Raw genomic sequence first — 13,516 nt, 5'->3', positions numbered from 1 at the left:
ATTAGAAAAACAATAAAGTTTGATTTCACTATTCAAACTGAAACAGTTATATATTCAATGCTAGGTAATAGACACAGGTGTAACACTGAACTGAGTTTAGAAGATTCTAGGGCTTAGTTTATAAGCAAGATAATTCTCATTTTTATAAATCCCACAAAGCATACATAACTCTTTTCTTTTTAATTCGCATCCAAGGATATGTGTATGTTTTTTATTGACTCTTAGAGAGAGAAGACTGGAAGGAAGGAGGGAGAGAGGAGAAACATTGATGTGAGAAAAACATCAATCGATTGCCTCCTGTATGTGCAACTGGAAATCAAACCCATAACCTTTTGGTGTATAGGACGATGCTCCAACCAACTGAGCAACCCAGCCAGGGCCATGACTCTTTTTTACTAGAAGCCCTAAAGCACATATATTCCTAGTTAAAGCAAAAAATGATCAAAAAATGGACACAGATACCAGGGGGGTGAGGGCATGAGTGGGGGTGGGGGGGTGGGGGGGCAATGGGGGAAAAGGACACATATGTAATACCGTAATCAATAAAGAGAGAAAAAAATGATCAAAACTAGTTTTATTCAGTAGCCTACAAAACATATTCAAATCTCCTTCCATTCATTTAAAACTGACTGGGAAGAGCTAAACTTACCTTCAATCTCTCATGATCAACTATAAGAGGTGGCACAGGCTCGGATGGCTCTTCTGGAACCAGCTCCAGGGTTGTTGCTTTTGCCTGCTCTAAAATTAATTTACGATATTTCTTTACTTTAGAAGCACCTACAATTGAGGAAAAAAGAATGCACTGCAGCAAGTAAAAGTTAAGAAGAATAAGGCTTAGCCAACTATAAATTCATTTAACCACCATAAATCCTTTTTGGAATAAGAATGTATTCATTTTGGAATAACAGTGTCAGCAATAGATGATTTTTTTGGTAAGGATAAGTAACCCAAATTAAAGAGAACTAACACTCAACTATGAAAGCCAAGTCATACTAGAAAATCATCTAATAAATATATCCACGAAAAGAAAGATAAAAGCGATCTTTACCTCTAATCACTTATAATAACCAGCTTTCACTCTCTTTGTGGCAGCCATCATTTTAAATGTGGAGCTTTCAGAACTGGAAGAAGAGAAGCTACCTACAAAATCAGACACTAACAAAATGAGGCCAACCTGTCTACCTATCTGCCTCCTAATGTAAAACATTTTCCTGAACATTGCCTCAAATTTCTTATTTTTCTCTATTACACTGCCTAGAATTCTATTCTAAATTGATCTGGGTTATAACATTTATTTCTTAAAAATCTAGATCCATTAAAGGTGTAACAAGGCTAGTGATCTTTCCTAGCTTAGAGTGAATTAGTATAACCTATCAGCGGTTCTCAACCTGTGGGACGCGAACAATGAAAACACATCCTGCATATCAGATATTTACATTACGATTTATAACAGTAGCAAAATTACAGTTATGAAGTAGCAACAAAAATAATTTTATGGTTGGGGGTCACCACAACATGAGGAACTGTATTAAAGGGTCGTGGCATTAGGAAGGTTGAGAACCACTGATACTTTCCTCCCAAAATCGTGCTGAGATAAAATGTACTGGGGGGGGGGGGGGGGGGGGATTTTTTGAGGTGGCTGAGCATAATGTGACAGCACCAGGCACTTATGGGAGTAGGAGTAGAGATAGGTAGACCACTACTCTAAGGCCAAGGGGAAAGAACACAAGACGAACTTAGACTATTTCAGAATTTTATACAGGACCTGGTCCATGTCAATGAGACTAAGGAGAATTTTCCTTCTCCCTCCTTATCCCCAAGTCTTTAAACAAATCCTTCTCATCAATGCCTGCTATATAGGTAAGTATTGAATCAAAATGTTGCCCTCAAAAGCATATTCCATAATACATCAGAGACATTTTGTATTTCAGACAGCCTTTAGAATGAAAGACTTGACTTACAGTTCAATTAACACTTGCTAGGAGTTTTGTTAAGACCATACTGATACTCATTATTATATCCATTGCCTTCTAGAGGCCTGAGAACTTCGATTAGGAACCACTGCTAGGTAACACTGCCCCGACAGTTACAAATGAGAACGTCAGGTAAAGCTTGACACAACAAATATCTTTAACACTTTTAGATCACCAGTTGAACCTTTTAAATCTTTTCTGCAAGCTTACTAAAATCTCACAGCAAAGTAGCATTAAAAAGGACTCCTCCCTCAAACCCATTCTGCCGGATCATGTAGATCTCTCCCTTTTTTCCACTCTGTCCCATTCATTACTTAACCTTAGCTTAACACATTTTTTAAGTTCTGTCTATATGACAGCCTAGAATAAATATAGCTCTTAAAACTATTTTCTATTATTAAATATAGAAGAAAAAATTATTTAGGAATAATATTTAAGAACAGTACATCTCTCTTTATCCATTAAAAGAATTCTGAGACTTTGAGTAATATCTTCCTACTTTCTGATTCTCCTAGAGGGCTCAAAAAACAGTCAGCAAAAACCTTTTTCCACCTAATACAAATCCCAGGCTAAAGTGTATATTCCACACAACTGAGCACAATTTTTAGACAAAATTTCAAGATAACAAGGCAAATGTGACAGCGAGGGTTCTGCTGCCTTCCTCTACCACTGACCCTACAAAGTAATGGAGCCTCTTAGGCTAAACATCCCTCAGATTCAACTACCAGTGATTGCTTGGAATGAATATTCCTCAGAATATGCCAGGTACCAGGAGAGGCAATTAATATACATGACATATGTGGTCGCTGCAGTGACACCATTCTCAAGTGAAAAAACAGGGTTGGAGAGTGTAAGTACCTAGCTCAGTCACATGATTATAATGAACAGGAGTGATAATTTAATGTGTCTACATGACTTGAATATACCTCACTGCTGTAGTATCTAAGTCATCTCAAACCACCCCACCCCATCCCAGTAATTCTTTTGTTAGAACTCCATCTTCTTAACACCTGTGGATGTATTCAACTTTTAGTCATAAATCCATTAGGATAGGGATGAACATCAAGTGGGAGCCAGAGTGAAAGCGGCCAGGAAAGCAAAGCATTCTGGATCATAAACCTTTTGAAATGTTCACCAAAATGTGGTATGTATATGCACACTTTTGTAGGGAAACTAGAAAACTAACAGATTCTCAAAGGGGTATAGTTATTGGGCAACCATTGTTTCTGAGGGCTAGACAAAATATGCAATTAATTAACTCTGGAGTTTAAAACTTCAGAAGATTTATTAAAATATTATCTCTACCTTCTTTATCCAGTTCTGCGTCTTTAACCTCCACATCGGGGCCAGGTTCTAGCTTCTCATTATTGCTACATTCCAGTGCTTCTAGTTTCTCAGGATCATCTCCACGATTTTCATTAGAAGCTTCTGGTTTCTCTTTTGACTGGTCCTCCAGAAGAATCTTCTGTTCAGAGCTACATTTATCCCCATTACTGCAGAAAGGAACTACTTCTGCTTTGCCGTTCTGACACTCCAGAGCTGGGACTCCTTCAAAACTGTCAGTGGAGGCCTCGCCATTGAGACAACTTCCTTTAAGGAAAGGCTCTTTCCCAGAAGTCTGTCCTGGATTCAGAGAACTGCTGCTGTGGACGAGGAGAGACTCATTGGAACTTTCCTCTTCGGTAGATGCAAAGTTCTCCTTTGTGCCCGCTCCACTGTTAAGCCTCTGCCCCTGGTCCATGTCCATGACGTCACATGATGATTCATCATTAGTCATAGACAAGTCTCCAGTCTCCTCTCCATTTTCTTCATGGCAGTCAGTGCTCACCTCAAATTCTCCGTTCTCTAGCAATTTCCTGCCCTCCGTATGATTCTCATAGTCTGCAAATTTGGTGTCCTCTTCATCTTTTTTTAAATTATTGACTTTCCTTTTCTTAATAATTCCTTTACCCCACTGTGATCGCCGCCTCGATTTTCTCCGAACTCGAACTATTTTACAAGGAAGGAAAAAAATATATGTAGAACTTGGAATGCAATACTTGTTTTACAAATGTATATTAACTAAGACCCAAAAGAAAGTAAACCCATACCAGTGTGACACACAAGCAAAAACTACTTGACACTCTCGCTGACTAATCCTCAGAACTACAAGTGGAATGGATATGAAGTCAGGGATGAACTCTGGGGAATAAAAATCTGTTAAATTTATTTCCTATTTACTACCCAGCATTAATTTTTTTTTCTATTACCCTAGATTCCAATTAATAGCTGTTCCTAATTCCTAACATCCAGGAGCCCAGAATATAATATACACATTTAGGAACAGACCACTCTCCCAGTCTGCCTGGAAGATTTGGGGCGCCAGTCCTAGATTCTACCAGGAAGGTGCTTGCTTTGCCATGAAAAGAAACAAAGCATGATCCAGTATGTCGAGACAGAATAGTTATAGGTATCTCCAAAAAACCTCTCCACTGTCTCTACTTCAGAAGACAGAAAAACCACAGTTAATATGGTCATGGAGAGAAGCCCCAGGAAGGTTATATGGTCAATCCAGTTTGCCAACTATTAGCCTCCTCTACCACAAACGGTTCTCCTAGCAACACCAATTTCTTGCAAAGTTATTTCTGAAAATATGTAGAAAAATTAAGCCCTCTGCTATCAAGGTGGCAACAACACTAACAAAACATTGAAAATAAATGTTTGGTCAGTTATGTGAAAAGAAAGACCTACCAAAGTTGTAGGGACTATACTTAGATGCTAGAAACTATCATGTGCTTTCTGAGTAGACAGCTGGTACTTCCAGGTAATGATGGACCCAGGAATCTTTCATTTCCCATATATGCAAGTCTATCCCACTGTCCCTTAAATAAGCAAAAAGTTAACTCTTATTTTGCAATTTGGGACAGATACATTAAAAAATTAAATATAAACGTTATTAATTATAAACTAGTTAAACTAAACACCATACCTATCGCTTCTGGTACCTAACACCAAATTTTAAATATTAGTTGGTTGAAAGCCATCAGGGTAAAAATAATTCATTTCTTTCCCCAAGGCTATAAAAGGTTCCCCACACCTGCTCCAAACTGTTAGGTCTTTATTACCTAACAAGTTACTCCTGACATTGTGGCCTCACTTATTCCCCAACCATGTAACCAAATATACTAATGTTTCCCCTCTTCTTTCCTCATTAAGCCATGAAACTCCAGAGCAAGAGACTGACCTCTGCTCATTCAAGAGCCAGCCCAGTTACTTGATATGTATGAGGTACACTAAGCAAAGGTCAGAAGCCCTGTTGAAAGAAATTTACTGCTGGCGCTAAGAACAGAGAAAATGTTCTCATTTCGGGGGAGGTCAAACTAGAGAAAATTTCCCCCTCCTTACATAATTACTTCTAACAGTTGGCATGGCTTTAGTAGAGTAAGAGAAACAGAAGCTCTACCAGAGTAGGGATTTTTGTTTTAGTCACTGCTAATCTCCATTGCCCCTAATATGTGGTAGGAGTATACATTTATACTATTTCCTTTTTCAGGGATGCTTTGTGTGAAAAGCCCATTTAGAGGCACAATCTTCAGAGTCAATTTTTATAGCATCTCTGAGCTTGTTTCCAAAACTAAGACCTTAGGAAAGCAACTCTGCCTTAGACATTTAGATTTATGACTTAAGTAAGTTAATGTAAAACAGACAAATGGTGAGTCACATATGCCATCTACTGGTGAGAAAAAACAAAACTCAATTGCAGCTTAAAGCAGCTGTCACCAACCGGCGGACCACTGGTGGTCCATAAGGTCTGAAAGGTTGGCGACCGCTAGCTTAAAGTAACATTTTAATATTCAAAGGAACTTAAAACTGTTTTAGTTAGTAAGTATTTGTAGTAGGTGCAGAGAATGTAAAGGATTTTGAGTTTTAAATTAAGAGTGTTGTGTTACATAATCCAGGTACAACTAGGCCAAATAACTTTAATCAGTTTCATGGAACTAAATGCACCACTAAGTCCTTCAAATTTTCTCATATATGAATGCCTTATCTCAAAGAGGATAAGCTAAAAGATAGGTATGGCCCATTCATTCAAATGCAATGCCACTTGTGAAAGAACATATGATGGCCAGCTTACTGACAGCTGGAGCAGTATTACACCTTTACACCAGAAGAACAGCATAGGTCGTTCAAGGATGGCTATCTTCAGTAAAACATCAGGACTGTATTAGAAAGATGCTATGTTAATTAACATATCATTTAGAAATTGTTTTAGATCACCATGAATAAGAAAAAATGAAAACCTAAACACTGACTATTCCTTCTCTAAAAATACATCATGAACAAAACTAGATAAAGAAGGTTGTACCAATTTTTCAAACTGAGCACAAAATATTCTCTCAACTTCCTGCTGTCAAATCAGCCACTCTCTTCAGCCAGTTTCCATTTTCAACCATAAAGACAACATCCTGCATAGCATACAGCAAGGGGCTGGGGTTGCAGATGAGTGGATAAAAAATCTATTGGCTCTACAACTCTATCCAAATACCAAAGTTTAGAACTAAAAATATTCAAACCTAGTTCAATTACAACAGCAAGTACTGAATGGGGATAGCAAAAAGCAAATAAGGCTAAAGAAATATACTTCTGATTCAGCCTCTTACCCCACAAGCTCTTCACCTCTGAAAAGAGAGACGATTAAAAGAGCTGTGGGAAAACAGCAGCGCTTTGCTTTGTGTACCCAGTGCCTAAGAAATCCGCATCATTCTCAGTTGTTCCCACTACTGGATAACATGATCTCAAATACACGCACATTTATTTGCAGAGTTGTGCCAGGCATCCATTGGATTTCTTTGTTTGTGCCGAAATGCCTCTTCAACTCTAGTTTCTGTCTTCCGAGCTCCAGTACCATGAGGATTTATTTGTTCTGCTGTTACCGATAAGCCTGCAAGCAGAAGATAAGCAACACCTATTTAAATATTCCTAGCTACATAAACCAACAGGTTTTAAAAAAATCATCTGAAATACAGAACCAAGTTTTAAAGTCATTAATTATACTTGGACAGTTTGTAATTTGGATGAAAATACTATCTTTTGTTTTAAGATGGGAAGGAAACTAGATATAAAACCATAAAAATAAAATAACTTGGCAGGCGATTCTTACACTTAAAAAGGGACACATTTCACATTTTTATGACTGTGGAGCAATAAGATTATATAATGTTTAAAAGTTATGATTTTTGCCTCTTAGAATGTGTGTTTTGGGGCCAGTAAACCCCATTCACATGAACTGATACCATCTGACATTAGCTGCCTATCACATCACATTGCAGTGATCTTCATAAGAGTAACCATTCCATCTCAATTTTCACTAGATTTCTTTGTTCTATGTGATCCTTAAATGTTGATGTTTGCCAGGGTTGTCTCTGGAATCCTTTTTCTTCTCACTCTAATCAACACATTCCACCACAAAGTATCCTTCATGCCTTCAGCTTCTACTACCATTATATAATAACTAGAGGCCCGGTGCATGAAATTAGTGTACAGGTATGGTCCCTGGGGCCTCCCTTCCCCGGCTGCTGGCTGGGGCCTTCCTTCATTCCATGCCACCCCCTAGTGGTCAGCATACATCATAGCAAGCGATTGAACTCCCGGTCTCCCAGTCGAATTTCCGAGGGGACACTTTGCACATTAGCCTTTTATATATATAGAAGATTCCCAAATCCACGTCTTTAGCCCAAACATCTCTTGACCTTTTCTAATCCATATATCCAACTACCTATTTGATATCTCCAACTGGATATTCTAAAGTCATGTCAAATATCTTTCCCAACAAAAACACCTGTTCCTTCTTATATATTCCCTATCTCTACTAGCGGTATTAGCATCTACTAAGTCATTAAACCAGTAACATGGCCAATCTTGACTCTTCCTGCCCTTCCTTCCTTCCAGTCACATCCCTCATATTAATTCTATCCTCATCCCCATTTCACTAATTAAAACTCTGAACTACTCCAAAAGCTGTTACCCACAACAGTTTTAAAGTTCAATTTACATAACATAAAAATCACTCATTTTAAGCATACAGTTAAATGATTTTTAGTAAATTTACAGCACTGTGCAATCACCACAGCAACCCAATTTTAGCTAACTATCCCAGACAACCACTAATCCGCTTTTTGTCTCTATGGCTTGCCTTTTTGTGAGTATTTCATATAAATGGAGTCGTACAATATGTGTTTTTTTCTGACTGGACTGTTTCACTTAACAAATGTTTCTGTAGTTCACCTATGTTGTAGCATGTACCAGTACTTTGTTCCTTTTGATGGCTGAGCAGTATGCCATTATATGACACACCCTATTTTGCTTACCCACATGCCAGCTGACAGCCATTTGGGTTGCTTCCAGATTTTAGTTTCTGTGATTAATGCTGCTATGAACATTCGTGTACAAGTCTTTATGTGGACATATGTTTTCATTGCTCTGGAGTAGATTCCTAGGAGTAGAATCACTGGGTCATATGGTAAATGTTATGTTTAACTTTTTAGATCTGCCAAACTGTTTTCTAAACTGGCTCCAACAGTTTCTTAACTGGTCTCTCATCTCCCTACCCTCCACACTGAGCCCTTGCTATTTCCTGCTGCCAAAGCAATTTACCAATTCATTCCGGTGCTTAAAATACTTCAATGACTCCTACTGACTATGGCAATGGTTCTCAAACTTTAGTGTATAAAGAAATCTCTTGAATAGTTGTTCAAGTGCTGAGCTCTCAACCTTACTACTCTCTGAGAATTTAATTTACTAGGACCAAGCCAATGTGGGTAATAGACACACCATTTTGAAGAACACTGGTCTGTAGGATAAAGTCCAAGCTCCTCAGCATGGCATCGATTCATTCAAGTATTTATAAACCTGTTGCATATCAGACATAGCTCTGGGGACTGCAGTAGAGCTATAAGCATGACATTCCCAGCACTAAATAAGGAAGGGAGAGACAACAACAACAACAACAAAATGCCAAGTGCTAATGATGACCAGGGCCTAATGAGATTAGGTGGCCAGGAAAGGCCTCTAAGGAAGTAGAAGAAAAGCTTCTTCATTATTTCAGTGCCCTGGACCCAGCCCACCTCTTGAGCTCTAAATCTCACAACTCTACATCTTCAGCAATACCAAACAGTTTGCAGTTCTTCTAATATACCACGTGATTTCACATCTGTGCCTTTATACAAGCTACTGTTTGCTGTGCTTAAAATACCTCCTCCTCCTCTGTCACCACCACCTTTCCCTACTCCACTAGAGACAACACTCCTATTTCCTTCCCCAAACTCTGATCAAAATGCCTGGTCCCCCGCCCTAACCGGTTTGGCTCAGTGGATAGAGCGTCGGCCTTCGGACTGAAAGGTCCCAGGTTCAATTCCGGTCAAGGGCATGTACCTTGGTTGTGGGCACATCCCCAGTGGGGGGTGTGCGGGAGGCGGCTAATCGATGTTTCTCTCTCATCTATGTTTCTAACTTTCTATCCCTCTCCCGTCCTCTCTGTAAAAAATCAATAAAATATATATTTTTTAAATGCCTGGTCCCCTACCAGGAGGTCTCGGCCCTGTGCTATAAACACACTTCAACAAGTGCATATACCACAATGCACTTGATTTGTTTTACATTTCACTCTTTCTCCTACTAAAGTGTGAGTTTCTCAAAGACAGGATTTTTTAGTGAATGAACAAACCACATTCGCTAATTATTGTTTATATTAACAAAATTGTCCATAAAGTTCAATAGGACAAAAAGTACCAGTATTACCCTGACTGGTTTGGCTCAGTGGGTAGAGCGTTGGCCTGCGGACTGAGGGGTCCCGGGTTTGATTCCGGTCAAGGGCATGTACTTGGTTGTGGGCACATCTCCAGTAGGGGGTGTGCAGGAGACAGCTGATTGATGTTTCTCTCTCATCAATGTTTCTAACTCTCTATCCCTCTCCTTTCCTCTCTGTAAAAAATCAATAAAATATATTTTTTTTAATTTAAAAAAAAAAAGTACCAGTATTGGGTATAAACTCATGAAAAATAAACCTTCTTCAGGTATGAAAAACATGAAGAACAGAAATCAATAATTAACAAAGATAAATTCCTGCGAAAGAAATTTCAGTACAAAGCACTTTATTTCAGCAATTTGCGCTATTGCACTAAAACTTTCACGGGAAGTAAAGTTTTTAAATATCTGAGAATTTGCATGACACATATCAGTATCAGAAATTAAGTAAAAACTGTGCCTCAAAATACATTTTTTTCACAATATCAGGAACCCTAAAGAAACAACATTCAATGATATTCAATGACTCGTCTTTAGCAGCAAGTTCATTTCTATAGCTTACCTCTTTTTATTCTTGCTTCCTTAATTTCTTCACAGAGTTTATTAAATTCTGGATCCAGTTCAGCTGCAATGATGGCATGTGCAGTGTCCTTCAGGGTACAAGCCCTGTGTCTAATTATTTTATCTGTTAAAAAAGTTGGTATACATTTATTATATGTACAAATGAAATGACATTAAATAAGGGCACTTTAAAAAGAGAAGGAATACGAACATTTAAATGATAGTGTAAAAAGCATTTCTAGGTGAGAAGTTTATTTAAATGATGAGTAAAATATAAACATAATAAGCTACTCAATGAAGTTGATAATTCTCTGAAAACTACACTTCTAGAATTTCAAAGTACTAAGTCTATTTAACAAGTCATTACCTCAAAGATATAAGGCTTTATTTTACATATATGATTTTAAAATGTATGATTTTCAATAAAAATGTTTAAAAGATTTAGGGTATTCACCATATGCCCAGCACCAGAGTTCCCATATCAGGAGTGGGGAACGTCCGGCCTGCAGGCCATATGAGGCCTGCAAAATCACTTGGTCTGGCCCTGCCAAGGCATTAGGAGTGAGTTAATTAAATGTCTGAGCAAATATAGCACACTGATTTTTTAAATTGATCATTTTGTATGGCCCGAGAATGATGTTGTAAATATCCAAATGGCCCTTGGCAGAAAAATCACTTCCCACCCTTCCTGGAGATGGATACTGAGAATTCAGATATTCTTACATAATTTTCTTCATAAGTGAAAACTGGTCAAAACTGTGCTGAAGAATATAATGACCCTAAGTAAGGGTGACCTTTAAAAACTGTGACAGAAACAGGCAAATACAGCAAGATACCCTAAGCTAAAGAATGTAAGATGGTATAAAAATTGTAGGTAGATCCAGGGGAGAAATACTTTCTTGTAGGTAAGCTGTACTAAAAGAAGGTTATCAGTTTTACACTAATCCAGAAATCCTCATTCATAAGCAATACAATGTAAACAGTGCCACCTAGAGCTTGCAGCTCTGAGATATTAAAAGCCAAGTAAATATAGCAAAGACACTTATTTTGTAACAGTATCAAAAACTAGAACCCCAAATCTCAAAATAACATCAGCCTTTTCATCTCTAGTAAAAGCAAAAAGTATAAAGATAAAGACATTTTATTTACCAGAGGCCCGATGCACGACATTCATGCAGGGGGGTGGGGGGAAGCCCTCAGCCTGGCCTGAGCCCTTTCGCAGACCAGGAGCCCTCGGGGGATGTTCGACTGATGGACATCCTTAGCACTGTGGCGGAGGCGGGCTGCTGTGCTTGCCAGTTATCAGCCAGGCTTGTGGCTGAGCGGCGCTCCCACTGTGGGAGTGTACTGACCACCAGGGGGCAGCTCCTGCACTGAGCGCCTGCCCCCTGGTGGACAGGCGCATCATAGCAACCAGTCCTTCCACTGTTTGGTCGATTTGCATATTACCCTTTTATTATATAGGATAATTTTCGTATCAGAAAGTCATAGTTCATTATGGAAATCTTACAAAAACAAACATGCAGTACTCAAAAGGCAACCACTGGTGTATTTCCTTCCAGTACATTTCTCTAAACATTCATTCAATAAATACTGCCAACTGTACCAGGAACTGAGTCATGTGACGGGTACACAGTGGTGAACAAAGCAGACATTTCTCCACTTTCCAAGAGCTTTTCAGACTACTACAGAAAGGAGGCATTAACCAAGTAATCTCTCAGGCACACATATAAACACCTCCCCACCCCCACCCCAAAACCTCTACGTAACAGCTAGGATAAAAACCTACAGGGTATGGGGGTGGGTGCCAACTGAGATTGGACAGGTCAGGAAGAGACTCTCTGAAACAGTGGCATTTAAGCTGAGACGAGCATACATTGAAGCAGCCACTGACAGAGCAGAGAATAACCAGTGGCAGGTTCAGAAAATACTATGTGAGAAAGTTCTGGAGTAAAAACATCTCAGATATTCCAAGAAAATGAAAGATACCCTGGGTGCTTAGAACACAATAAGCAAGAGGCAAACAGGAATCTGGTCATATTTAAAGGCTTTTAGATTTTATCTTAAGAGAGCAATGAAAAGTCATTGAAAATATCTGAGGAGGAAAGTAACATGACTTAAATGAACATCTTCAAAAGACCTCAGTGTTTAATTGTATCTATATATCTCTTTGCAGTTTTGTCAGTTTTTGCTTAATGAATTTTAAGGCTCTGTTATCAGAGGCACAAATGTTTGCACCTGTTATTTCTATCTGATGATTATGAAATAATCCTTTTTATCCCAGGTAATATTCTTTGGTCTGAAATCTATATTGGTATTTATATAACCATACCAGCTTTCCTTTGCCTTGGTATTAGAATGTATCTTTTTCGTACTTCTCTTTTAATCTCTTTGTAGCTTTGTATTTAAAGTGGGTTTCTTGTAAAGGAGCCTCATTGGCACAGCAGGTAGTGTGTTAGTCTCCTACACTGACACACTAAGCAGCATATAGTGGGGTCTTTGCTTTTTTTATCCAGTCTGATCATCTCCGCCTTTATTTGGGATGTCTAGGCCAGGCATCAGCAAGTTTTTCTGTATAGGGCCAGAGTAAATATCTTGACTTCACAGGCCATAGGATCTCTGTCAAGTACTCGAAGTTGCCCTTGTAGCATAAAAGCAGCCACAGACAATACTGTTTTCTATATATAGTATCATGTCATCTACAAATAATGAGTTTTACTTCTTCCTTCCAATTTAGATGCCTTTTATTTCTCCTTCTTGTCTGATTGCTGTGGCCAGGACTTCCAGTACTATGTTGAATAAGAGTGGTGAAAGCAGCCCTAACTGGTTTGGCTCAGTGGATAGAGCATCGGCCTGCGGACTGAAGGGTCCCAGGTTCGATTCTGGTCAAGGGCATGTACCTGGGAGTGTGCAGGAGGCAGCTTAATCGATGTTACTCTCTCATCGATGTTTCTAACTCTCTATCCCTCTCCCTTCCTCTCTGTAAAAAAATATATAAACATATATATTTTTTAAAAAAAAAGAGTGGTGAAAGCAGACATCCTGTCTTGTTCCTGATCTTAAGGAAAACACTTATAGTTTTTGCCCATTGAGTATGATGTTGGCTGTGGGTTTGTCCCATAAATGGCCTTTATTACACTGAGTTAATGTTCCTTCTATTCCCACTTTGCTGAGAGTTTTTATCATAAGTGAGTACTGGC

The 13,516-nt window shown here is 38.7% G+C and overlaps 1 protein-coding gene across 12 annotated transcripts in view; it reads right to left on the bottom strand.

The window, feature by feature from the left end:
- The window catches only part of ATAD2B (ATPase family, AAA domain containing 2B), a 115,753-nt gene that overhangs the window by 6,011 nt on the left and 96,226 nt on the right, over positions 1–13,516 (bottom strand). For 8 of the 12 annotated variants that reach the window (XM_023756454.1, XM_023756450.1, XM_023756451.1 and 5 more), the window contains 4 exons: positions 10,318–10,440; positions 6,763–6,894; positions 3,279–3,962; positions 650–777 (listed from right to left, as the gene is read on the bottom strand). In XM_023756454.1, coding sequence (XP_023612222.1) covers positions 650–777; positions 3,279–3,962; positions 6,763–6,894; positions 10,318–10,440 — 1,067 coding nt within the window. Of the gene's footprint in view, positions 1–649; positions 803–3,278; positions 3,963–6,762; positions 6,895–10,317; positions 10,441–13,516 lie in introns of all 12 variants that reach the window. The other 4 variants (XR_002830016.1, XM_023756452.1, XR_002830017.1 and 1 more) reach the window with 4 other exon arrangements.

The sequence above is a fragment of the Myotis lucifugus genome, unplaced genomic scaffold, assembly GCF_000147115.1.
Source record: "Myotis lucifugus unplaced genomic scaffold, Myoluc2.0 scaffold_94, whole genome shotgun sequence".
Classification (NCBI taxonomy): Eukaryota; Metazoa; Chordata; class Mammalia; order Chiroptera; family Vespertilionidae; genus Myotis; species Myotis lucifugus.
This window is presented reverse-complemented; position numbering and strand designations above follow the sequence as displayed.